The following is a 26,421-nucleotide window of genomic DNA, read 5'->3' as shown; positions in this document are numbered from 1 at the left end:
ATGCAGCTTATACAGCTATTCAGGTGTGCAGAAATAGAGGCGGATAAATAGTGAAAAAAAAACCAGTGTTTGGAATGAAAACTTACCTGGTGATATCAGAACAGCAGACGAAAACAAGGCAATCTCCTCCTCAGTCAGCTGTAAGGAACATAAATTCTTTGCAAAGTCAAATGCTTCATTTACCAGATCATCAGAACCTGCAGACCAAAGAGGACAAAACCAATGCTAAAAATCAGCTCTTCAACCAGCAGGGATTGTTTTGGTGTCAGAAAAAGTTGTTACTGAATTTCTGTACTGCTAAAGCAAGTGCTATTTATTAACTGTTACAATTCCACCTAACCTGAAAATGGCACTAAAATGTACTCTGAAACAAAAAAAAAAAATCAAGAATTAGGGTCAAGTACAAAAATTGCATAGACATCTTAGAAGAGAATACTCTTTTCCCTTGCTCTGAGGCAAGAGGTGGTATTTCTAAACAAATATTAAATCTAAGGAGGTGGAAGACAAGCCCTAAATAACTTTCATATATAATGTCACTAATTAACAGTACAAATGTTTATGAAAATTTGCAAAAGCATCATAAAGATAAAAAAATGAATCCAACAATACACATTCACAAATGCTTTAAACTTGTAAAGAAGTTATTTATGACACACACTAAGAAAAAAAAATGTATATGATATGATACTTGAAGGCAATTTCTCTCTTTGAGTTTGGTCTTGAATCAATTTCTGATAATATCAGTCTGATGAATGCCCAAAACATAAACACTTCACTATTAATATTTCAGGTAGCACTAAATATCATGTTGAGAAACCAAGTAATTTTTTCAGTACATGAATCTAAATGAGCTTACTTAAAAGTTTCAGGCGAAGCAGTATTTTCAGCAAGTTGCACCAGTTCATTATTTCAGACTCCTCATTACTGGGGCTAAAATTGCCTTCTGCAGGACACAAGTAGTGGGAGGGATTTGATACCTCAAGTGTAACAGTAGAGATAAACAGCTTGGTTCCTGCCATAAACTCATGGTTCATCAAAACAGAAGGCAAGAAATTTGGAAAACCCTTGATGTTCTCTTTTATTAGAGAAAAACACCTATAATTGCTAGCAGCTAACGGAGTCACCTCTTTTTTTCTTTTTCTGTTCCAACCTAGGCATTTGGAGACTTGGGGATTCAACATTTACTGGAGATTTCCACTGTGGATCACAATTCTTGTAAAGACAAATTTCTTGCAATGTGGCGCAATGCAGTTGGTTGGAAAAAAGAAGAGCAACATACCCAAAGCTTTAAACATTTGCATCCCTCCATACTTTCCTTCAAACAGAACAGTATTGTTAAGTGGGTTGAAGGCACGGCACATTCTCACCAAAACCACTTCCAAGCAGCCTAGCAGACAGACAAAAGAGTAAAGGTAACAGGTATTATTGCCTAACATCAGAGCACAGGAATCTCAAGAAGATATTTACTAAGCCATCAGTCATTAAAAACACTAGAAGGGACAGGCACTCTTTGAAGACATCTAGATTATACATCTGTGAATGCAAGAAAAAATATTTCTGCCTGCTTTGAGTATAGAAAGGGGTCATTTCTGGTCCAGTTTAATCACCTTTTCTATAGGCTGACTGTTTCATCTTTTGCAGAAAATTAGCAGCCTGGACTGAATCTGAATTTAGATCTTGGGCAAGTAATTTCAGTTTGAAATAATTTATCCTGAAAAATAGGCATTTACTGTAACTCATTTTTAATAATTAAACTTTTTTTTTAATAACAAAAATCAGCTTTGTTCAAGGCATATAAAAATCCCAGCTTATTTTGGCTGGACATGGAGAACATCACAAAGCACTTTTAGAAAGAATGTACAAGTTAAAGCACATCTAAGAGCACCCATAAAATACATTTTTCTTCTTGGTTGTTTTTATTTTTCTTTTTTACTGGTTGTTGAACAGAGAAAGAGACATTTATTTTTTACTCCTTATTTCCTAACTGCAAAAATATGCAGTAAGAAAAGCAGAAGAAAGAATTTTAAGATCTCTTAACTAAATCTAGATCTCCTGTAAGATGAACCTTGAATTTGAGGATTCTTCCATAGATATGCTTTTGAGAGAAAAGTCCTCATTTTCTAACTCCTGGTCAGCATTAACAGCAAAAGAGAAAATAAAACCTGACATATTTTTATATGCTACAGGTAAACAATGTTTTCCAACAGTAGAGTGAACTAAATCTTTTCCTGAAGGTGCACTTGTGTTGTTAGCTTTGCCAGTCAAATGAAATTTTCTGGGGGTGCACTGGCATCTGCAGAAAATTCAAAATTAGTATGAGATTTAAAAAAAAAAATTGTGCTATAACTCCCTTTTTCTAGGAGGTTGCCTGTGTGATCCCTGTGTCTCTGCATCATTTCCCTTTGCAGCAGTGCCTATTGCCAGAGCCCAGTCCCTCACCAAGACACAGTCATGGTGCTCGTAAAGCTAATGTTGTGGGTTTGATTCCACTATGGGCCACTTAGGAGCTGGACTCAATGATCCTTGTTGGATCCCTTTCACCTCAGAATAGTTGTTCCTTCCACCAGTGGTTTTGCCACTGAGGCCAGCTCAGTTTGTTGGAGTACGGTGTTAATATTGCCAGGGTTGTGGGTTTGATCTCTGTTTGGGCCATTCACTGAAAATCTGGTCTCAATATCCATGTGGATCCCTTCCAATACAGAATAGTCTGTGATTTCTGTACCTGGAGTGCTAAATCATGCTTTCAGACCTAGTGAAGAGATTTCTCTTCAGATAGAAGCACTTAAGTTTTAACAAGCTGCCTTACACGGCACCCTACCTTTTACACATGGAGAGAGCAAGAAACTGATATGACAGGGCAAACGTAGTTAATTACCAGTCATGGTTCTTGTGGTTCACTTAATCATGCCATTCTGTCTTCCTGGGCTTGGCAGTATTACTGCACAGTCACAATAAATCTTGTCAGGATTCTTTAGAAGGACAGAAATTACTGAGTCCCTTGATATGAAAGGAAAACCTTTTTCCCCATGCCCTTATGCACACACATGCAAACCTGGCATGCAGAGAGAGCATGGCTGGAGTACACTGCTGTAATCTGCTCTCATTTATTCTGAAACCAACTGGCACCAGCAGGAATTTTCCCTCTTGTGCATTGGCTGTAGAGTATTTCTGTAGTCTCATTAAAAAGATTAAAGATGACCACAGAGGCAGGCCCCAGTGAGCCTGCCTTCATTTCATTAATGACAAGTGGGGATTTTGCAGTGTGGAAAATGACTGATTTGACCAGCTCAATTTGCAGGCTCCTTCCACCACATGTCAGGTTGGAGACTGCAGTTTTTGCAATGGTTGTGTGTGTGTTTGTGTGTGTGTACTTAATAATCACAACTGACTGTAGAGAGAAGGTGATCGGAAGGCAGTAACATCATTAATGTGGAAAAATACAGCAAGGTTAATATACTTAATGCAACAGACAGGAATTAGGGATCCTTCAAAATTAAAATGATTTGCAAGAAAAGACAGGAGAGCACATTTCTAGGGTGATGGGTGCTAAACTAGTCTCAAGCCTCTGGTGTTTACCCACCTGACTTAAGAAGGAGAATTTGGTCATTCTGGCAGAGCTCCATGAAGCCTGTTATGCGCTTTGCAAACTCCACCACATACTGGATAGCATGGGTGATCTGAATGGCACACTGCTGCCACAGAGCTTCTCTTGTCTTCCAGGAAAACACACATGGAAAAGCAAAGCGGTGAGCAAGCAGGTACATCAGTGCATTAAGTTCTTCAGGTGGCCTTGCAGACAGCAGCATTCCTCACACTCCAACCCCATACCCAGGCAGAGCTAGCAGCATCTTTTTTTCTCTAGGTACCCAACACTTCTCAAAAGAAGGTTATTTTCACAAGCCATTGTCCCACTCACCTGAACTCTGGCATTGCCTCTTCAAAGGAGCAGAATGCACTGACCAGTGTTAAAATGTGGTTGTAATGCTGGCTTTTGTGCAGGACAGACTAATAGTGGCACAAAAAATGTACAGATTCCACAGTACTCTTAGACAATGGCACAATGCTATTAATAGATTCAACAGAGTATTTTTCCTAGTTTGAAACTTAAAACATATAATTGAAGTATCTGAATACAGATTGCATAAAAATTTTGACTTACTGATAATCATTTTCCTTGGACACACGTGTGTAAATATAAATGGATGTTCCTGGCTTCATGCCACATCTCTGCAAACTGTGGTGTGGTTTTTATTCCTGCTAATACTGCATAGCCCCATAGATTACAATGAACAAGCTGGAATCTTGCCTGTGTCTTACATAACTAACTAATATTCCAACTGAAGTCTGACAAAAGACTCATCACTAATGAAGCCAGTGCAAGAGGCACAGAGGTTTCTGATGACTGTACTATGTGTGAGGATGTGCCAGGGGAAAACAGACTGAACTTGACCTGAGAATTGCAGAAGCAGGACAAAAATGTAGTGTAATGATATTGGTTTTCCACCCAGTATTAAAAATCTTCAATTTAAGAAGTATTTTCAGTTTATTATTATCTACTGTCATGACAGGTGTTTGTTATTCACATAAAAAACAGATGTGTTTTCAAAATTATAAGGAAACAAGGTTATGTTGTCTAATTTTCTTAAAATCCTTACAACAGAGGACCCAAAAATAATCACATTGAAGTAACTGAATTTGTGCATGAGGTTTAGATCTGAGGTTTGGATCAAGCAAAGAAACTGGATTCCATGACCATACCTAAGCTTTAACACTACAAACAGCCCAATATCCTGGAAAGTTGTTGCTTCTTTTTATGGATGTCACTGCTCTGCTTTCAGTAACCAGTTCCCCAAAGATAGTGAAAAGTGTATTTTGACCTGTATGACACTCATCAGTGTATTCTTGCCAAACAAATTACTCTGTTAAGAATTTCAAGCAGAAGAAAAAGCATATTACAGGATTGTACCTTGCTCTGGTAAACCTTTATTTCTTCATATGTGTGGGTCTGCCACGCTAGTTGATGTAATTCCTCCATTGTATATTGACATGTCTCCAAATGAGACTTAATGATATTCTGTGCTATTCGATCTGTGAAAAGAATAAAAAACAACTTACATGAAATAGTGAACAGTGATCTGCAAAAGCAAAGTGCTGAAAACAATGGGGTTGTTGTAAAATGCACATTTAAGAAAATGAATATTTTCTTTTCAATGCTACCGTTTTAATTTTTTTTTAATTTGGAACTTGACTATTGCAATATGTTTCAGTATTCAGCCTAAAGTCAAGTGATCTTGATAAACAGTGGATCTGCAGGTGAAAATAACAATTATTTTTGTGAAACTATACAGAACCTTCATTCTGAACTTGATTTAATATGTTTAAATAAATTTCATTTGGAGACCCTGTTTACCTAATTGCTTTTGTCTGTGACAAACATATGCAGTAACTGGTAGACTCTTCTAGCCTGGAGAAGAGAAGGAACACTGTTGTTGTTAGCAACCCAGCAGGGAACCTGTTCAGACTTTAGGCCACAACCTCTTCATGAAGGCAGTTTCTCCCCTCCTACTGTGTGTAGGTGTTTGCTTTCTTTCCTCATTGTCCATTTCTTTCTAGCTCTACTAAAAGAACTAATCTGCTGAACTCAGTGGACAGCATGTTTCAGAACTGCCAGGTCTCTAAGAAATTGACTGACTGCTTGAACTTTGCATTATCTTGGCATGACTCATAGAAAAAGAGGAAACAGATCTCTTTTTTCTCAAGTTAATTTTAAGATAGATCATTTTCTGATTGAATTTGATGAGCAAGAACATGGAGACTGGTTTTAGCAAGGGGTGAAAGCTAAAAGTAGTATCTTGGGGTTTAGAAGGAAAGATGGAGGACATAAATCTCACACATAGCACTAAGCTACCTTAAAGTTGTCCTGAAACTGCAGCCTTAGAAATTACGTCACAACATGGAATGCAGGACACAAGCAGAAAATGAAGCATTCAGTGTTGCCCTGGAAACCTATGAAACTGTGAGTAAACTTCTTAGACAAGTATTTTAAAGCAGACCTTTGCCCTTAAAGCCACTTGAATGGATTGAAAAAATTTTCACAAAAACTTCCAATATGAATTAATTAGCATTAGGAGTTGAAATGTGATAAAACAGGTTACTGAAAACTGATAATTTCCTATTTTGTAACTTTGTGACTTAAACATCTAATGCAGCTCATTGCTTCAGCCTGGAAACTTTGCCTAAGCCAACAAAGGAACAAAGTTGAAGCCACAAAAGTGAACTGAAGCACTTGCAGCAGAACAAGCAGGGATCTGGAGCCTGGAGTTACAAAATAAATCTGCTTATGTGGCCAAGTACTGACTGAACTTAGCAACAAGCTCAGCCAGCACGAAGGGAAGTTGAAAAAAGAATGCAGAAGTGCATTTTTCCTGTAAACACTGCTAGAGGAGTGTTTACAGTGAAAGACAGTGCTATTCACAGTTAATAAACTGAGAGTCAGTAGAAAGGTGCTGAAGATAAAAAAGTTGCAGATTTGCATAGGAAATATAAAACCTGCTTAACTGAATTTGTGCAGGTATCCATTTATAGGTCAACACTATCTTTAGGCTTCCTAATGGAAGAATTGAGCCCAGCCTAAAGATAACTAAGAATGGGTATTGACAAAGTGATCTACCCATGGTTCTTTTATGGAAAGTTAGATGGACATCTGAACCTTTGATGGTAAGGTGTTGCATTTTATAATAAAAATCTTGAAGATAAATGGGCATCTCTCTTACAATAAATGTCTCACATGATATAATATTATTGTGTAGACAGATTTCTAATCAGATAAAGTGACCTGATGTCAACAATCCGAAAACAAGATGTTTTGATTTCATTGACTTCAAAATATATTTGATTAGCAGTTCTACATGACTGCAAAGATCCTCAGCTCCCCTCCATTTCCTAGCATTTATGTATTTACCTGAGGAATGAAGAGCTGAGAAACTCAGCAGGGCTTTCTAGGGATGGCATCCTGTGTTTTATCCCATGCACCTTTTCCTTATGCACTTATGCTTATGTTGAGCTGACATTAAAAGCCATTTAGATGTGCAAAGGCCTGGGGCAATTGCAGCAAGCAGCATCCAAAGAGGAATCAGGTGCAAGACAGACTTGAGACTCTTGTGCTGCAGGCTAGGCAAGGTTGAGTGTGTGAGGGGAAGGGTACACTGGGTCTCTCAGGAGAAGGGAACTGCTCATTCAGAGCAAGCAGAGGAGGCTTATTGCTTAACCTTTGTGCAGGAGTCCCTGGAAGGAGCTTCATGCAGATATAGCCTACAGCTGGCATGATGCAAAAAATAAAAGAAGTATACACCAGTCTTGGCTTTTCAGATGGTCCAGGAACAGAAGATCCAACACAGGCAGAGCAAAGAATGTCATTCATAAAGGGTTCCATAGACCATGGAATTTGTTTTTTCCCCCAACATTTTCAGATTTTAGTACCTTTTTGCTAATGAAGCTAGAGTTGGTGCATATCTTGGCAAATCCCAAGGAGAATGACACTCCTAAACCATTGGCAACAATATAAATGACATCTGATGTAAACCTGTCTGTACCCAAAATATATTAATTTCTTGGAGACCTGGCAGTTCTGAAATAAGCTGACCACCAAATTCAACTGGTTAGTTCTTTAATAGAACTAGAAAAAAATGGACAATGGGGAAAGCAAGAGAATATCTGCACATAAAAGGACAAAATCCTGTCCTGATTTGGGGCTCCTGCAGAGCCCCAAAGCCTATGGAAGTACCCTGCAGGGGTGATAATCTAATAGCCATGTTCCTCCTCTTATCTAGAGGAGTCCACTACAATTACTTCACATATCAAGTCTGGACTTTCAGCTGATTCAGTTTCAAAAATCTTGGGTCATAGATTTCACTGGTCCCCTATCACTAGGTAACTGCATGTACACAACTAGAAATGTTTGGATGAACTCCAGGGACTACAAAGGACAACTCTGCTCTTGTGATTTCAATGTCAACTGCATTTCTACTTGAAATATTGTCAGCTGCCATTTTACATAAGTTGCAGCTGGTTTGCTTGTATGAAAAGGAAAACAAAAGAGATTATTCTGGCCACACAGGTGTGTGAATCAAAGTCTGCAACATTTTATTTTCTAAGGACCAGTTGTTCCCACTATTGAGTGAAAACTAGTAATTCTAATGGAAAGAATCTGAGCCTGGATGACAGTACACCACCAGCCTGTAAACAGCAGGATTTGTAAAGCTTATCTATCTCTTGCAGTACATAAACACAAATGTAGACTAGGTGCTTTACTCCTCCTCTTTTGCCTACACACTGGGTTTATTCCATTAGGGCTAAATCTCCTATATTGATCAGTTGACACAAGAAAATCACAGCATATCCTGGCAGATTTACTGCAGATCATGGCAGATCATGTCTGAGAAACATGATCCACAGAAAGTAATGCTCCCAGTACCCAAACTCTGGTATACACTCGGATGTGGAAGAATTTGCATTAGGCAGCTTCATTCTATATTTTAGGTTTTCTTAGTATCGGTAACTTGAAATTTTTTCTTGAAAAGTAAACACATTTTCTAAAAAATGCTCAGCTTCATTGAAAAAAAATCTAGAAAGAAGTACTTCCTTCCAGATAGATAAAGCAGAAACAACATACTCAATCAAGGATACTGTCAATAATTGTAACCAACAGATTCAAAAACCAGAAATGCTTAAACAAAATACATCATGGGGTTTCCACTTACATTCCACTTACATTTCCATTCACATTTCATTACTGTCCTGCATGTCTCTTCACTGGCTTTCTATAATGGACCACTATTCTAGCTGTAGAGCCTCATCTGTTCTTAGAGGACAAGGAAGTCCATATGGTGTTTGTTGGCATGGCTAGAGAGCAGAAATCTGAGAGGTCAGGCTGGTCCCCACTCCACACAGCACAGGGCATGATGCCCTTCCTGTAGCAGGGCCTGGTGAGGCCTTGAGAGGTTCCAGACCAATGGGTAGGTAATTTACTTGGAATTTACAATGCAGCAGTTAAAAAATTAGAGAAGTTCAATGTATAGTAGGAGATGTCCAGAAGATGATGAAAATTGTACATCATGAAGCTGAAGAGGACCACGAGAGATCCATGCTGTTTCAGGAAAATAAATGGTTTTTAGATTTGTCTTGGCCTACCTAAAACAGAAGACAGAACCAAGAGACTTAATTCTGTGAGGCTTGCTCAGTGAAGTAAGCTATGCAGTGAAGTTAGTGCAACAAACCTGAATCCCTACAGATGCATCAAATACCATCTGCCATTCCCCCTGTGACCTTCCATCCCTAGTATCTGGTGGGTAACAGGCATCATGCACGTGCACAAGGGACCAGTCTGCTCAGTTTGACTGGTCATCAGCTGCTGCCTCCAGAGGTGAACATGGGACTGGGCATTGGCTTCCTCCTTTCCCTAAAGCTGCCTGTCTCCTTTGCCTACTGAGTAGTCACTTCTACAAAACTTGTTGGAAGTCAAGTGTCTGACACTGCTGCTTCACTTCAGTGGAGCTGGAGAGTAGCTAAAGAATCATTGCACAACCCTGACAGAAGGACTGGGGAGACAGAAAGACTGTAAAAGCTCTATTTCATCAACAAAACAGGCCAAAAGCATATGCTGCAAGAGAAAAACAGCACATAAACTTGGGACTTTCTGTTTCCAGTTTTGTTTGCTCTGGCAGGTAAACGCCCACGTTCTTTTTTCTTTTTCTCCTACTGTACTTCCTATTTTAGATTTCAAGAGTTACCTCACAAAAGGCACACTCCAAAGACTACAAGTGCTCCAACATTTATTCCATCAGTAGAGTAGGAATTACTTAAATACAAGTACATGAAGAAAACTGAACACTGGAATCTAGATAACAATCAAAATCAGCATACCACAGACCCACAGGGGTTTACCATCATCTGATAAATCAGTACTGCCTTTTTCAGGCATTTTCTTGCAATATTCAGAGATCTTCAATTGTAACAGTAAAGAAAAACTCCAGCTTGAGGTCAATTACAATGCTTTGGGGATGGATGTAATGCACAGAATGCACTCAACATTCACCAGCTGTAAATCTGGCCTGCTAAGTGGAACTTATCCACAGCAGCATTTGTTTCATACAGGCTCCTTCCTTTCATTTGCCTCTCTTTTCTAAGGAGTGACTCTAGTTTTTCTCAGCACTTCTTACTTCTGCACAAGGAACTGAAAAGCTTTGAAGTGTGCCTTCTAAAACACTGATAATCTTCTTCAATTAAAATGAATAATGAATCTTTAATTTGCCACTTACCCGTAGGATCCAGTTGGGTAGCTAAGAGCTTATTTCACCTTATATCCTAAGTTGAGCTCTTGCAGGGATCTACTTGTAATTAATGCAGCAGTTACATCACAGCCTTGGCTGGCTGCTGTTAGTATACATAACAAAACTCCAGCCAGGCATTCTAAATAAAATCTCTGTTCTATAACCTAAAAACTTGGCAAGATAGCAATGGATCAACACTTTTTTGTACACTAATTCAAGGATATTATGACTACAAAATGAAAATCTTTGAAAACTTAATCACTGAATTCATATTATTCTTAATTTCTTTGACAGTTGCAGAGACAGCGACACAGCTAATAAAGTAAAAATAGCTCTGTGGTTGCTGTAAAACATGAATAACAGGTCTCATTTTTTTACATGAACTGGATGAAAAGTTTGATTTTTTTTGGCAGATAAACAGGAACATTTTTTTCTGAAAATGGTTGCAAAAAGCTCATTCCATTTCTCATCTGTCTGTGTCATTCTCAATGCAATAATGCATGAAAATATTTCCCTTTAAAAATGGGAAAAAAATAAAACTAGCTTTCATAAAAAGCTAGTTTCATAACCCCTTTTTGTTTAATAACCTTGTAACACTACACAATATGCAGCCTAGGAATACAGTATGAAACATAAAAACACTCATATAAGACTAGAGTTGCTAAGATTTAGTTTAGGAATAACCTGTCCTTATGTTCAAGTTATTGAATGCTTAATGTCATGAACAGAGTGCACAAAGAGTAAAAGCTATGTGTGTGAATTCTCTGTTTCATCTCTCTCCTTCAAAGTAAATCAGTGCTTCATTTGCCTTTCCAAAAGATGCTAATAAATTAATAGAAGTGACAATACAATGGAATGAAGTCCTTATCTTAAGGAACCTAGAAGATGGACCCAGAATTCTGTTAGATCCTAGAGGATTTCTATAAATGCTTAATGGTAGTAATACTTAGTAATACTTCTCCTGGGACTCAGCCAATTTAGCAAAAATTAGAAATCATTTAACTGGCAGCAGAAGCACTAACCAAGAAAATAGCTAGAGTTCAAATGAACTTTAGAGGCACCATATAATTACCACAAATTTATCGAGATCAGCTGTTTCTTAGCTTCTTCCAGCATAGGATGCTGGAAGAAAACAGACCTTTATATTAAAATGAGACTGTTCTGAAACAAGAAAGTGGTTTTATTTTTTACAATTAAGCATACATTACCTGAAGTAGACATTTTTCTTTATTAATCTGAGAAATATATATGGAATAATTAGAATATTACTGTTAATATATCTTTTAGCACTTGTTTCACTGTCACAGTCTTCAAATTAGCTCTCTATGAAGATTTTAAGCAATCTATCTACAGAAACATGTTGAAAAGTAAGGGCAAAATATTCCTGTAGTGTGGCAAATGAGTTGGATGAAAGTGATGTTAATGTATAGTGTCAGAAAGTGGAATAACTTGGTTATCATAAGCAATGACAAAATCTTCACTAATCAAAAGAAAAGCCATCCATGCAGTCGAAAAGGAATAAAAGACAGGGGTCCATGCCTTAGTATCTTGTATTAACTATTCCCATTTACATGTGACTTTCATTCCTTGAAGATTACTGCACTATAAAATCTGTGTTCTGATAATAAGTTTCAGCATTTGTCTTTGAGCCCTGAGTCTTGTCATATTGAATTTTTCCACTGTTCACATCTATGTTCCTCTCTCATGCATTTCTCTTGAATTCTTTCTCATATATTTTCACTCTTGTATAAAAAAATTGTTGCTGTTCTGTGAAATAAAATATCAAAAGCTGAATGGACTGACAACAGACCTCATTACTTATGAAGCTGAAAACAGCACCACAAAATGTAAAACAAGCAGAATTACCTTATTCTCAGGAATAAAGTGGGAAATAGTGAAGTGCATGAAGTGAGTGATGAAAGCCAGCAGACAGAAAGCAAACAGTGTGAAAAACTGGACTATAGCCTTGGAAAGGCAAACTTAGGATGCTGCATATGTACTGCAATAGAAAAAAAGTTGTAAACCCAAACTTTTGATGCCTTTCTTGCACCTTAGGATTAAGGAATGATCAACCAGTGCCATCCAGGATGACAAAGAAATGTAACAGAGACTGCAGGCTAAGCTCTCAGAAAGTACAATTACCTTGTATTTGTTGGGGCTGACTGCCCAGAAACACCAGACAAAAACACTGATGGGAAAGTTGACACCAAGTCCATGAAGGGGTTACGCAGAAGAGGATGAAAGCAACAAGCAACCACTAATTCAGATCATAGCAATTTTGGCAGATAATATGCCACTTCCATATACTACAGTGATTCCTAAAGCATCACTGCCTTGACCTCTTGATTTTCATCTGCAGTTTGCCTCTTTGTGGGCTGAGTGTGAGTCACAACTCTGGAAGACAACATACTTCTTTCACACATCCCAGCCCCTCTGTGTTCTGGCACCTTCTCCAGTCTTCTTTTTTTGAGCATTACTTGCAGAAAGCCATTTCCTCTGCTATTGTCTTTGCTGGTCCAAAGCATATGACAGGGAACCAGCCAGAAGTCCGTCCTTACAACTGGCAGCAACAGTGTGCCTCAGTACTCACCACACCACTGAATTTTCACTGGTCTTTATGTGTGATTTGTAATCTAACAATACTCACAGCACAATGTTATTCCTGAAAAGATTGCCATGATTTATGTTAATATATGGGACATATGATACTGTATTTTACATATTTTGACTGCTAGAAATGGTTGATTTCTAACACCTTTTTGCAGACTCTCAGTAGAATGAACATATTTTATCAACTTTGGTCATGGAAGAAAACACTCTTGTCTTTGGAGAAAAGGAGTAATTTTATATACTTTAAAGGATTAGAAATTTGATCTAATTTGAAATCTGAAAAATGTAGGCCATAGATTAGGTTGTTTTTGATATCATTCTATGCATATTTTTAGCTCACTTGTAAAATGAGCTGAAGTGCATACAGAATTGAAATATGAATGTATTCTGATTGTCATCTTTAAATAGGTAATAATGGTAAGATACAGTGCCCTGACAGCATGTGCGTAAAATGCACACGTTGCATTTTTAAATGCACACTAGATGGCAACATTGCTTCTCTTAAAAACACCTGCCAGGGTGTAGCCAGCAGCCCTGTAAAATTTTGACTGTCACGTTGGTAGAAAGAATATTAAAACATGTCCTGGAAAAAGAAGCAGAAGAACATTACACAGGAATACAAAAACATAATTTCTGTTTCACTGTGAGATGGGTGGTGGCTTTGTAAAGGGAGCATAAACACAGATGCTATTGTCACCTTAGGTATGGGCTTTAATTAGTGAGCTCACTGCATTTTGAACGTGGTTTGGAGTGTCCCTTGAAATAGCATCTAATTGAGCAATACATGTTCAGTAAGCTCTCTGTTAACACTTGATCTGGCACAGGGAACAAACCCTGCAGATAGAGAAGAGTGTTAAGGAATGAGAAATGTATATCACATGGAGAACTGCTTCCAAAACCAAAGCACAGGTTTTTTTAAGGTATCAGTCTGGTGCTGATATGTATTTATATATTGCATATACAACATTAAGTCATGTGAACATCCATGAAGCGTATAGACATAGAGAAAAAAACTAGTTTCTTCTTAAGTTAATTAGAAGATTTCTGCTGAAAGAAGAAAGGTATGGGACAGGCTTTTAAACAGATGTTCAGCAGAGGACTTCAGAATGCTTACAGGTGAAGATCTCCCTTCAAGGAGAAAGAGTGAAATAACTCCTCCCTGTACAAGCAATGGAAATCAAATAACATCACAGAGTATAGAACTGCTCACTGTGGTTCTTGAGATGAATGTATGAACCCAGCTCAATTACAACTAAATTACAAATGCACAGAATGTCATTTGTGGTTACCAAGAGGATTTCTTTTTAACATACCTGTCCTGAGTAAGTTTAAAACAAATTTAAGGCTTTCCTTTACTATCACTTTCCAGTCTCTGTGTCCAGGTCTAAAGAGCTGTGCCTTAAATATAAGGCTCCTCCAATCCACATTAGATATCCGTGCTAGGGAGTTGTTGCCCGCTCTAAGATACACATAGCAGGGCAGGCTTAGAAGGACTGGGGAAAGGGAAGGTCAAACCTAAGCTCACCAACCTTACTATAATTTTGGTAGAAATGTAAGCTTTCCAAGCCATTGGGTACCTTCAAAGAGACATGATGTTGATGAAATGTCATGTAAATACATGTAAAAGACACTTTCATCTGTAATTATAGAGGCTGGGCTATGTGATCTCCTGTACCCTCTAGACGTGTCTTACTGACTACTGACAAATACACAGCTACAGGGCACCCTTAAGTTTAACTTGCAGTGAATGCTTAACCAATCTGTTTTTTCCATAACAGCTGGGTAATAATTTCATCATGTCCTTAAGAAATCATAGGCTGGCAATCTCAATTGCAATTAAAGCAGGGAAGCCTTTCCATCAACTTTTACAGACCAAGATTGGAGCCACATATTTAGAGAGGAAAAGGCAATATGCAGCTCAGTGGCAGATAATATTATGCACATATATTTAAACAAGGTAGTCTTTTAATTTCACCAAGTCTAAAAATAAACCTTTAATGCCTTCTAATTTAAAACCACACTTGGGAGCAAACCATCAGGAACTGGAGCTCCCTTCTCACTTCAGAATTTCCCACTCACCAGCTGACCTCTGTGATTTGCTGTGTGAGAGAAAGACATTCTGAAAATGACAACATTTTTGCTTTTGATATGGCAAGCAGATTTCACCTTATGGTTTGAGCTCCCACTGCATCATTTCTGCCTTCCCAGTTGTGTAGATGGCACAGTGCTCATGGGAGAAACAGGATGATGCTGCCAAGTCCCTGGCAGCATGAGCCCTTGGGATGTGGGTCTCTCCCATGCTGGCAGCATCAGTGGCTGATGGAACACACCTGGATCATGGACAGCAGGACAGGAAGTGACAGAGCCTGCCTAACTCATCTGGTCACTGCACCTCACCTATTTTGTGTTCTGCCCATCCAAATCTGCATTAAGTGCCCGATAAGATGCTTTGAGTTAAGGAAAAAAAATATATCCCTTTAAAGAAAAGGAATCTGGACTGGAAATGCACTTGATGACAAGTTGAGGTTTTGCTCTTGTATGTGTATTTATGAGCTTTGGAGCAATGTCTTTGTGCTTTGAGTCTTTTTTTTTTTTTTTTTTTTTTTTTTTTTTTTTTTTTGTAACAGGAAGCGGAATATTGATGAGGGCTGTGCCTAATGGGGAACTACCTGAATTTGTACAGCTTCTCTCCATCATAAGCTCTGACAGTTACATGAGAAATTTGTGACCGTATCTGAAAATGCTTTTTGTTAAACTTAACCCTCTCTTCCATATGAGACATTGCCTATCCTGCTTCTCATAGTTGTATCTAGGCCTACTAAACTCATTTGGGGAAATATAATAATACCAAGTCTATGTGATAGAGCCCTATATAACTTTAATCAGTCAGCATGTCTTTCTCCTACACCTATTTGCTAGCACAGTATATAGATACCAGTAAGCATGCAATACAAGATAAGCTATATTTTCCTTGCCATGCCATTCTAATACTACATGTCAAAATAGTTGCTATGTAAAAAATCTTGCGTTTCAAAACTGTTAAGTTGAACAATTTCCATTTCCAGTACAAAGTCTTCTGTAGATGAATGTATGTTTGTGAAAAAGAACACTTTCACATTCAAATTAAAGCATAGAACTGTTAAAGATCAAAGTAGCTCTAACCATTTAGATTACTTTTTTGGTGGAACTAGAAAATTAACATGTGAAGAAAAGCATGTAAATGATGTGCAAATTATGTCACAGAATATCTTATAAAATATAATTTTTATAACTAAATCAAAGTGACAGGGAAAGGAAGACTTGTGACTTGGATTTTACAGAGAACTTACTGTTGGATAGCAAGCTGAATATAAATACTAAAGTAACATATGCAATTGCAGCAAGTATTTTAGTCAGGTGCAGCAGGGATCATTATAAGGACTTGTTTTGCAAGTATTTAACATTTTTGAATAATCTGAAAGAGAAGATTCATAGCATGCTATTTAAGTTCAGACAAGTCTAAACTGAAAGAAGTCACAAAGCATCAATGAAGACTGAGACATAATGTGACAGGATTGAAAGAAGTAGAAAAATAAAAAAGAGAAAATGAGATTCAAACTATATCTTAATTAAAAAATGCCCTACAAAGGAGAGAAGTGAGTTCGAAACAAACAAAGCATTAACACCAAAGGCGTAAGTGAATTAGATTTTAGTTGACATATAATGCAGAAACTTCACAGACTATTTTGTTCTGAGTGCTTGTGAAGAAATCTGCTCCTTAGAGAGCTTATAGAATCTTTTAGGAACTCAAGGATAAAAGAAGTTCCCAAACATTCATTCATAAGGAAAAAAATACAATGGTTGCACTCAAGATCAGGCAAGTGGCAGATGAGGTTGTGCTTACATACATATATTTATTTGAAGAGTGTAAGGGCCAGAAAAAAGCTAAGACTGGAAATTACTACCTGGCAGAAAATCATCAGTGCAGAAAAGAATCATGATCTGGGATACTTAATGGTTCAATAGATCACTAGACATGTTGGTATAAAGAAATTTCTATCAGCCACAAGGATCAATGCAGAATAGCTTTTCTATCTCCTATATATTCTGTATGATTTCATCTAACAGTTAAAAGCAGTAATGTCTATTTAGAATAAGTTGAGTTTATTCCTAAATGTCATGGAGTGAGATGCAACTCTGCAGTGAAATTTAAGCACACTATGAAATATGAAATCAGTACATCCCAGGACTGCAAGATTGCAGCTCTACAGATGGTCCAACAATCCACAGCAGCATTAAGAGACATTTTCTACTTATTTTTAAACACTGAAAATATCATTTGCCTGTGCACTAATCCAAATATTTTATGGTGCATGTCTTCCAGTTGTGTCAGCTGATTTGTTATACCACATTATCTCTCACTATCTCCCTTACCTCTCTGCTGTAGGTGCCACAAATGACAGACCGCAGTATTTGTGTAAAATCATAGCAATTTAGGAGCCCTAGTTTCAATTTTAAAAGGAAAAGAGGTAAATCCCAGAGCCTCTGAATTTTGCTGTCAGCTCAGACACAGGCCATTTGCTATGTAGCGTTCTTTCTGCTCTGGGTTTTTTCCTGCTTTGTGTGTTTCAGAAGAGAATGAAAAACTTGGAAATGTGGGATGGATTTAGGGCAGGATGGTTTAGAGCTAGGAAAGAAAAAAAATGGGTGAAAAACTAAGAATGATGCATTATTTCTAAGTGAACCTGCAAGAGATAAAAGTTATCTTAAGTTAAAAAGATAAAACTTTGATTGTCTGAAGTCAAAAGGTCCCACTGACTTCAAGGCGATTCTTTGGCCGCTAAGGATATAGTCCTATGGCCATATTGTGTCTTTGCACTCATTTCTGTAACTGAGCACAAACCCAAATTCATAGACTATCAGAACTCTGCATTTCTGGACCTCCCCTGAGTCTCTCTAGAAACACTTCACTTCCCTTTGGTACTAGGTGTGAAGGGAAACAGCTCTTAAGGACTGTTTAAATTGCCTCAGCTGGTTTGCAGCAGGGTGATCCACTGTTGCAGGACTGAGGTATGCACAAGCCACATGTGAGTAATATTCATATGGCCATGAGAGCTGAGGGAGCAAATGTTCATCTCCAATCCTACGCTGTGGGTGTACAGTTTTACTGGACAGTGACCTAGGCCAAATATGATAATAAAACAGGTCTTAATAAACAGAGTGCCAGAAAAGTTTAGCTTTCTCCTGGACAGTTTGTGACTAAAGCACAAAATATGTTATAGAACTACCTACACATGAGCAGGCAAGGGTAGAAAACATGCTATCAATTTTAGCCATAACTTCATTTTTTTACTAGATAGCAGCTACTACTACATATCCCACTACTGTAATCTATACTGAGGGGAGGCCACATCTCCAGTCCTCAGTAGGTCTGAGCACAATCACACATTTACAGATCTCAGTACATCCATGTACATGAGACAGCAAAGTTAGGCCAGAACTATAGGGCTTTTTCATTATTTGAAATGAATTAATTTGTTAAGAGTGCTCTTGAAGATGACTTTTTACCTTCTTTTTTTTTTTTTTTTTTATTAAATTCAATTAACAAAGTGTTACCCTTTGATTAAGTTCTCAGCCACAACTGATTCAGCATATTTCACTTGTCAGGTACCTGATTAGGATGCCAACCTTTGTTCATGTTATTTCTTTGTAATGGAACTAGTACTTCCAGTGGCTTTGGTGAAATACAACTGGAAGCATTAGATGAATAGAAATCCTGCTTAGACAAAAATCACCGTTAGTCATTGAGTTTCTAACAGTCTGACTTTATAGTGAGGTCTCTGTCAGGTGTCAAAAATGAAAGCAAGGGACAGGCTCTCCAAGGCCTTCAGGCAGAGAAGGAGGGATATCCACAGAAATACATTCAGAGTTTGAGCACTTTATGAATTTAGTGAGCTTGCCCTGCATTGACATCTGTGCAGCCAAAGTAGAAACTGGTACTTTTTCACAGTAAGTACCCTAGAATTAGCTGCCATGGGGATTCTGGGTGTCGACAAGAATATGGATGGTTGGCTGAAGAGATCATTTAACCCTGCCAGTAATGAGCTCATTTGAAACAAGCCCCTTTCTAATTATCACTTGGTTATGATTGATTCATCACCTGCTTTGATGCTCCTATTTAATAAACAGAAATGAACTGCTGGGTTTAAGAACTGCATAATTTTCAGTAAAAACAAGAGCTGCCTTAATATTATGTCAATTAGTTCCAGACTGGTTTTCTTTCCCATACTCTCCGTATGTGTGTGCACACACACATGTGAACATGTAACTATCGTGTACCTGTGTATGGAATGCCTGTATGACATTTTAATGAAGACAGCACTGGAGCTTAGCTTATAGATACACATTACACTACAGGAATGAGAATTTTCCTTACCGATTTCACTCATGGATATCCCTGGAGCTAACTGCCCGTTGCTGAAAGAGCTATAGGTAAACAAGTTTGGTACAGAGGTGAGGTCATAGATAGGTTCCTGCTTTATCTGTTTGATTCCAGTCATGTCTAACCCAGACTGGTCTGGGGAGGGCTGGGCAGAATCCACATTGTAGTAGCCCTCAGACTTCGGCAGATCGATGACATGCCCGTTGGAGTAGGTGCTGCCAGTTTCGTTATTCAGATTGTTCAAGCCATTGCTGATGCTGCTGCTGTAAACCCTGGTGAGAGCATCTGCCTCACCATTCTGCTGCTGCCGTTGCTCCTGCAGTCGCTGCTGGTGCTTCTGCACTTCAGCATACAAGCTATCCCTCTGCTTTTTGGACATTCTTCCAAATTTCACAGCTGAAAAGCAAAGCACAATGGTAACCATTGTCATCTTTAGATTTTTCTCGATTCTCCTCAACCCTTCTTAATTCTGGTATTAACTTTCAGGGTTAATTTTGCTGTGGAAACACCTTTTTCTGTGGAAATGAGAAAGGATGTAAAGCTTTATATCACATACATCTCATAAACGAAAACATATTGCATACTTGAATTTACCTGGTGACAACAATGACTCCTATTTGACAGGAGGGCCTCACTCAAGCAATTTGATTCCCACTATGAATGTTAAAAAGACCATGCATCCTTTTATATCTCTCTGTTCACTGAACAACTACCCAGAGCTGTATGAATTGTGCAGTCTATAAATTCATATCCATTTACTAATGTTCTGCAAACCTTTACACAGTACACTAGCAAGATTAATATTCTGGGTGAAAACATGCCCTAAAGTGTATTATCACATCCTTTAAATGGGGGGGTGTTATCTTCCTACTTTAAAAAAAAGATCTTACAGGTTAGAACCTAGAGGAAAATAACAAATTTGAAGGTAAAGAGCACAAATAAATGCCATCTTTTCCACTAAGCAAAGTCTTAGGGATTTATGCCATCTCCATTTTAATAATCTTCATGCACAAATCCATACACTCCTTCTGATGAGAAAGGGAGGAAAATAAAAGAGGGCAAACCATTTTCCCCAGAAACAGGGTACACTACATTGAGATTAAAATTTTCAAAGGTGACAGGCTGATTGCTGTGGAACAAGAAGGAGTAAATTCATAGCCTGTATATACAGTAGATCACAGCTGATTATCACTCTCCACTCCCCTCTTTCTACAAATTCTGGTCTTTTACTGGGCTAGATCTTGGGATCTTAGAGCAGAGGCAGCTGTTGATTGTGCTTTAAAACAATTGAGAGGTACATTTAGCAGAATTTGTCAGAACAGGTAAGGGGACATAGCTCCAGAAATATAGACTTCTATGTATTATGAAGTGTGTTTTCTGTTCTGTGTATTTCCAGTCCATCTGAAATTTGGGTCAATTCAGATTCATATGTATTAGCACATGATTCTCATTTAGCCTTTGAGAAGAGTTTGACTTTGTAGGTGTATAAGTATGAAATTCTTCAATCAGGAAAAAGAACAGAAAATGTAGACCATATTATGAAAATACAGTGCCACCAGACCACCACAACAAGGTGTTTTGATTTATCTTCACTTTTTCACTTTTTTTTTTTTTTTTTTTTTTTTTTTTTCTTTTTTTTTCTTTTTTCTTTTTCTTATTACCAACCTCAGTTGTTTAGCTGCAGCCCTACGCTCAGGCTACAAGCTACAACTCACAAACTCAGCCAGCCCCTAGAATCAGTTCATGGTATGCTGCATACCCGTATGGACAACATACAATGATTGTATTTTAAATAATTTTGAATTATGCAACTGTTTATTTTCTTCAAATTTAGGGCCTCAGCAATAAAACCAATGTTTATCCTCATTATATATTCATTAATTGGATTCTCCAGCTGCTGTCAATTAGCATCCTGCCTCTGCATGATAAAAATGCACTTATTACATGGCTGAGAGGTAAAAATCAAATTAAAGATTTCTGTCAAAAAATTCACACAGCCAATTTTAAATTTGCAAGAGCTCTTAATATTCTTAATCCTAAATAATCATAAAGACCCTTACATCAACTATGAGAGAACAAAGTGATGCTGTTGGAAGAATCACTCATTTTGTCACTCTGCAGTGGTCTCTGAATTATTGGTTGGGAAGACGGCACTGTCAGTCACATTAAAATGCCTCTGTCATACCTTAAATCATTGGAAGATACTACTTTCAGAAGGAAAGTATGTGCTGTTAAATTGTTGAAATGTTACTTCTTTAATCACTGTGAAGAATTAGGACCTAAGGTGTCAAGTAAACTGGATGGTAGGACAAAAAGAATTCATGGATTAAAGGCCCTTCCCAGGTTGATGAGACTGGTAAACAAGTAACTTCAGTAAGATATAAGACAAACTGAGGGTTTAGATGGTCTCGATCATCCAAACAATCCAACAATAACTCAATGTAAAAATATACAGTTTGTGTCAACCTTTTAAAAGAGAAAATTGCTTCAAAGAAAACGGAATTAATAAAAACTGCTTAAAAAAATTAGAACATTTCCCTCTAATACTTTCTCACTATATAAAATATGTTTTTGAGCTGGATACCCCCTGCACAAGGAATAGTGCCCCGGGCATGTCAGCTGTGGGCAGCCTTGCCCAAGCCACCCATTGCCTACAGCTTTGGTGTGATGCATGTTCTCAGCCTGCTGATATAAGCTGATCACATTACAGTTTGAAAGGTGCAGCAGAGCTTTACAAGGAGCACATGATCCTGAGATGGCATAGACTGTGGAGCTTTCCACTGCTATAGGATCCATTTTCAGTGCCAAATTAGGAAACATCCTTTTATAGATCCTTCTATAGTCTGGACAGGAGGCAGTATGCAAGTAAAAGACATGGGGTTTCTTCAAATGCAAAATATTTGGTCAAGTGCACTGAATAAAACAAACAGAAACACCCAATGCTACCAAGGTGCAAATTTGTGTAGAGTTATACCTCCTTACTACCAGTTCTTTAGAGATCTCAGGGAAATGGATGCTTTCACACATCAGTGTTAAATGTTAAGATAAATGATGATGTTTAATGTAATATTTAATATAAACCCACCTCTTCAGAGGTGACCTTTTTTGTGCTTTTTGTGCTTTTGATTAGAATAATATATTTAACTTCTGACTCCTTCTGCTCTAAACTAATAGCGCTCCCCATTTTGTGATTTTCCCCACCCCTCTCAATGAAAATAGCCTTCTTTGTTAACCAGATGGCAAAGATCATCTCACAGCACATGCATTACAAAGCACAGAGCTTCACCTCTCTCTTTTTGCAAAAATCTGCAGGGAGTTTAAGTAAGTCAGCAGTAAAGAAAAGTTTCAAAGGGCTTAGATGTGAAGCACAAATTTGACTCCTTACCATCTCGAGACATTCCCAGGGCAAGACATTTCTGCAGTCGGCAGTGTTGGCAACGATTTCTGTTGGTTCTGTCAATTAAACAGTTTCTTTGTCTTGGACAGGAATAGGATGCATTGTTCTGCTGACTCCTCCGAAAGAATCCCTTGGAGCAAGAGAGCAGGGAAAACCAAGTATTATCATGAGTGTATTTATGTGCGTGAGCATGCATGCAGACAGACACACACACACAGAGAAGCATGCAAAAAACTACAGCAAACCCCTATTTAGTGCACTGCTACTTTTTCTGTGGCTCTGCAGCTATGTTGGTATTGTATTAAAGAGCATTTAATTATAATAAGGAGAACTCTGTACTGTTCTGTAAAGAATATAATTCTGCTTTGTTAAAACCGAAGTTATGTTACAGAATGCATTTTTACTGTGCAATAATGACACTGTATCATCTAATACTTGCTCCTAATAGAGGAAAAACTTGTCAGCATTTGTGAGAGATGACTTCAAAGTACTTGTTTTGACATTTCTCCCTTTAATGAAGAGACTAACTGTAACTGTAGAGGTAACTGTTACTGGATACACATAGCATGAGAAGCTGAAGTCTGCTGTTCACTTCAACTTGGAAAATGTTGATCTGATCTGGAGAGGCATATGATTCAAGAGTGAAGTAATTAAAATTCAGCCTTCACAAAAGCACTAGGATATAATGACTGTATCAAGTAAAGCCAACACACAAAGGAGACAACAACACCTTTAGGTACTACCATGAGAATGTAATGGCCTTTTCCAAGGGCTGTTTGTCTAGAATCTTAGGGCTAGAGGGGAAGTATACACACCTAGATCATTATGAGCTTCCAGCTGCTATGAGGTAGTGCCAAGAGCAGCACCAAAATGCACTGTTATGGTAGAAATGACATGAAGCAGCTGAGGTGACATGAAGAATGAAACCAGGGGGAGGGGAAAAGAAACAAAAATAAATAGATCTATACCAAATAAATTAAAAAAAGAAAAAAAAAAAAAAGTCTGGAGCATCTACATGTCCAGAGGAGGGGGGGGATAAAAAAAAGTAGAGAACTCCCCTAGCCAGTTTGGAAACTTTAAATGCAAACAGCTGCAGGTTGTGGTGGGAAAGTTGAAGGATAGCCTGGCCACTGGCTATGAGTAGTAAACCAGCAGAAGTATTACTGCAGTTACACCAGTCACCAGAAGTAACACCAAAGTACTTGTGCCCTTCTGGGGTAGCTTGCAAACACCTTGGAATGAAGCCAGAAAGCAACAGCTGACTGCATCAGGAAAATGATGAAAAATATCAGGAAAACAATAGTGTATCTCTGCATAGGCTGATGGAGGCTAATACTGAGCAATGGACAAGGTCATAAGGTGGCAGGAGGCTTCAGCTCATTTGCTACAGCTTATACATGAATTCTCGCTCAGGTCCTGGCGTGCTGAATGAGGGTGGTGTGGGGTGTCAGTAACAGTGACAGGCATGGTGTTCCACCAAAGACATTGCCACTGCTACTTCTTGAAGTTGATCCATTTGAACTGGGTCAAGCTTGTTCTATCAGTGATTATAGTGTATCTAAAATATAAATTGAATTTTATGATTTATACTTTCCAGAAAATAGATATCCTTTGAGGAAACTCTCAGAAAAATTCTGGTGGAAACTTAACTGATCTTAGCTGTCCAAAATTTTCCTGATATGGTAGAGCTGCCTTTAATTTAAGACTAAATGGATACTAATTGCAGATGTCATTGCTGAACTTTATAGCCAATCTTGGTTTTGATGCGGGTTTTCTGTTTTAACTTTTATATTTTAGCAGAATCTATGGATTTCGGAGAAAAAAATAATTCAGTAATGTTAAAAAACCACACTCAACCATTTAGCATTGACAGTGCTTTCTCCTACAGTACTTCTTGTTCCCTTTAAGGTTGATCTCATCTCAGAGGAATTTGTTTCATCTTTGTCCTCCTTAGGAAAAAAGGACCATATTATGTATCAAGGGTTACATAAGAGAATTAATTTAATCAGGTTTTTCTGAGGAGAATTTTATGTTCTTATTCTCCTGCATAAGATCTAAATGTTGTCTTATAAAATAGATATAATCCTCTCATTTTATATTTATGGTATCTTTATATAGATTTGGCTACATTATTTTACATTGGAACAATTCCTTTTTTTTTGTGAAGGAAGATGTATTTCATAACTGAGGAGCTAAAGAGTTAAAGACAGATTTCCCAGTACTTCCAACATGGACAACAAGCCTTTGAACAGATCACTTCATCTACCACCTACAACCAGTCTGAGAAAGGAAATCACTGAATGAACTACTTTCTAATTCATGACAAAACACTGGTGGAAACTTTGCTCTGGGGGGAAGGCACAAGAAATGATAAAAGGCTTCTTAGTGAAGAAGCAGCAGCCACAGAGATAGATGTGATGAAAACTTATCTCCAGGTTTCACCCTTTCTGTAAGAATAGCGTCAGACGTACTCAGCAGGTCCAGCATGTTCACTGCACATGCACATTCAGCATAAGGTAGGCATGCATACAAACCAACAGCAGTATTTCAGATGACCCTTAAGCACTTAGAATATGGATCTGCTGCAGCACAGCTAACATAGCAACACTGAGTTAAAGGATCTTCTGCTCCTTGAAGTTTGCAGCACTGCCACTGGCATCGTAATTTTTGGATGCAGCATCCTGAAATGCTGTGGCTGTCTGGTGCCTGGCTCAACATGTGTGCATGCTTGTGGAGTGATTCCACCCCAGCTTCTTCCACTCATGGCCTCTATTCTTAGTCATTTCAGGTTTCCAACAAACTGAGACAAAAAGAGCCAGAAATGACCAGTATGCAGGCTGAGAGAATAGCTATTTAAATGCTGGGCACTTAAGTGGATAGCAGAGCTGCACTGGCAGAAACAGTGCTTACCTTAACAGGGCATTCTGACAGACTGGGATGCCTCCCAGTGGAACTGACATGAAAAACTGACACCTTTTCTCACACAGGCTCACAAAACAAGATTAGACTAATTGATCTGATACAGCAAAATTGGCACAAACCCAATAGGGTTAAAATTTATAAGTGGAAGAGAATCTCTTTATCTCAATAAGCAGTCTACTCACAGAGCATAGTGGTATCATCTCCTCTTGAGGCACACACAAGGGCCAGCATTAACCCTAATTACTTCTATGGAAGACTATACCTCTAGACAGTCTGTGGACTCTGAGTACTGGGAGAAGATGCTCTTTTTTTGCTTAAAGTAATTTTCTTCTGTAGCTTTTGTGCCAATTTTGAAATATCAGATCAATTAGTTTAATCCTGTTTCATGTGATCATCATAAGAAGATGCTTATTTCTAGGCCAATGTCACAGTAAGACAAAGGCACACTGCAAATTGTTCTGCTTCCAATTGTCAATGTTCCTAAAAAACCCTCAGTCTTTACCAGTATATTGGTTCTCAATGTACTGGCATTAAAGTATTTATTTTGCAGATGGGTGCACTCAAATTTTCAGATTTTTCAGCTGTTCTAATACTTTGTACAGCTTGCAATTTCACACTGCAAATAGGCACCCATTTTCAAACATCCTAGTTTGTCTTCTATGTGCCTCCACATAGAAGAAATCAGAGATGCTGCCTCTCTATCTTTGCAATTTCCCATTTAAAGTTAAAATGGAAATACCAAC

At 38.0% G+C, this 26,421-nt stretch overlaps 1 protein-coding gene across 4 annotated transcripts in view; it reads right to left on the bottom strand.

Moving 5' to 3' along the window:
- Positions 1 to 26,421, bottom strand: part of RORB (RAR related orphan receptor B) — a 131,382-nt gene that overhangs the window by 13,633 nt on the left and 91,328 nt on the right. For all 4 annotated transcript variants that reach the window (XM_085566520.1, XM_021541521.3, XM_085566519.1 and 1 more), the window contains 6 exons: positions 22,745 to 22,886; positions 19,354 to 19,755; positions 4,967 to 5,088; positions 3,581 to 3,713; positions 1,280 to 1,387; positions 87 to 197 (listed from right to left, as the gene is read on the bottom strand). In XM_085566520.1, the coding sequence (XP_085422646.1) occupies positions 87 to 197; positions 1,280 to 1,387; positions 3,581 to 3,713; positions 4,967 to 5,088; positions 19,354 to 19,755; positions 22,745 to 22,886 (1,018 nt within the window). The remainder of the gene's footprint in view (positions 1 to 86; positions 198 to 1,279; positions 1,388 to 3,580; positions 3,714 to 4,966; positions 5,089 to 19,353; positions 19,756 to 22,744; positions 22,887 to 26,421) is intronic.

Source organism: Lonchura striata, chromosome Z, assembly GCF_050655825.1.
Source record: "Lonchura striata isolate lonStrDom1 chromosome Z, ASM5065582v1, whole genome shotgun sequence".
Classification (NCBI taxonomy): domain Eukaryota; kingdom Metazoa; phylum Chordata; class Aves; order Passeriformes; family Estrildidae; genus Lonchura; species Lonchura striata.
Note: the sequence above shows the minus strand (reverse complement) of the source record. Positions and strands in the feature narration are given on the sequence as shown.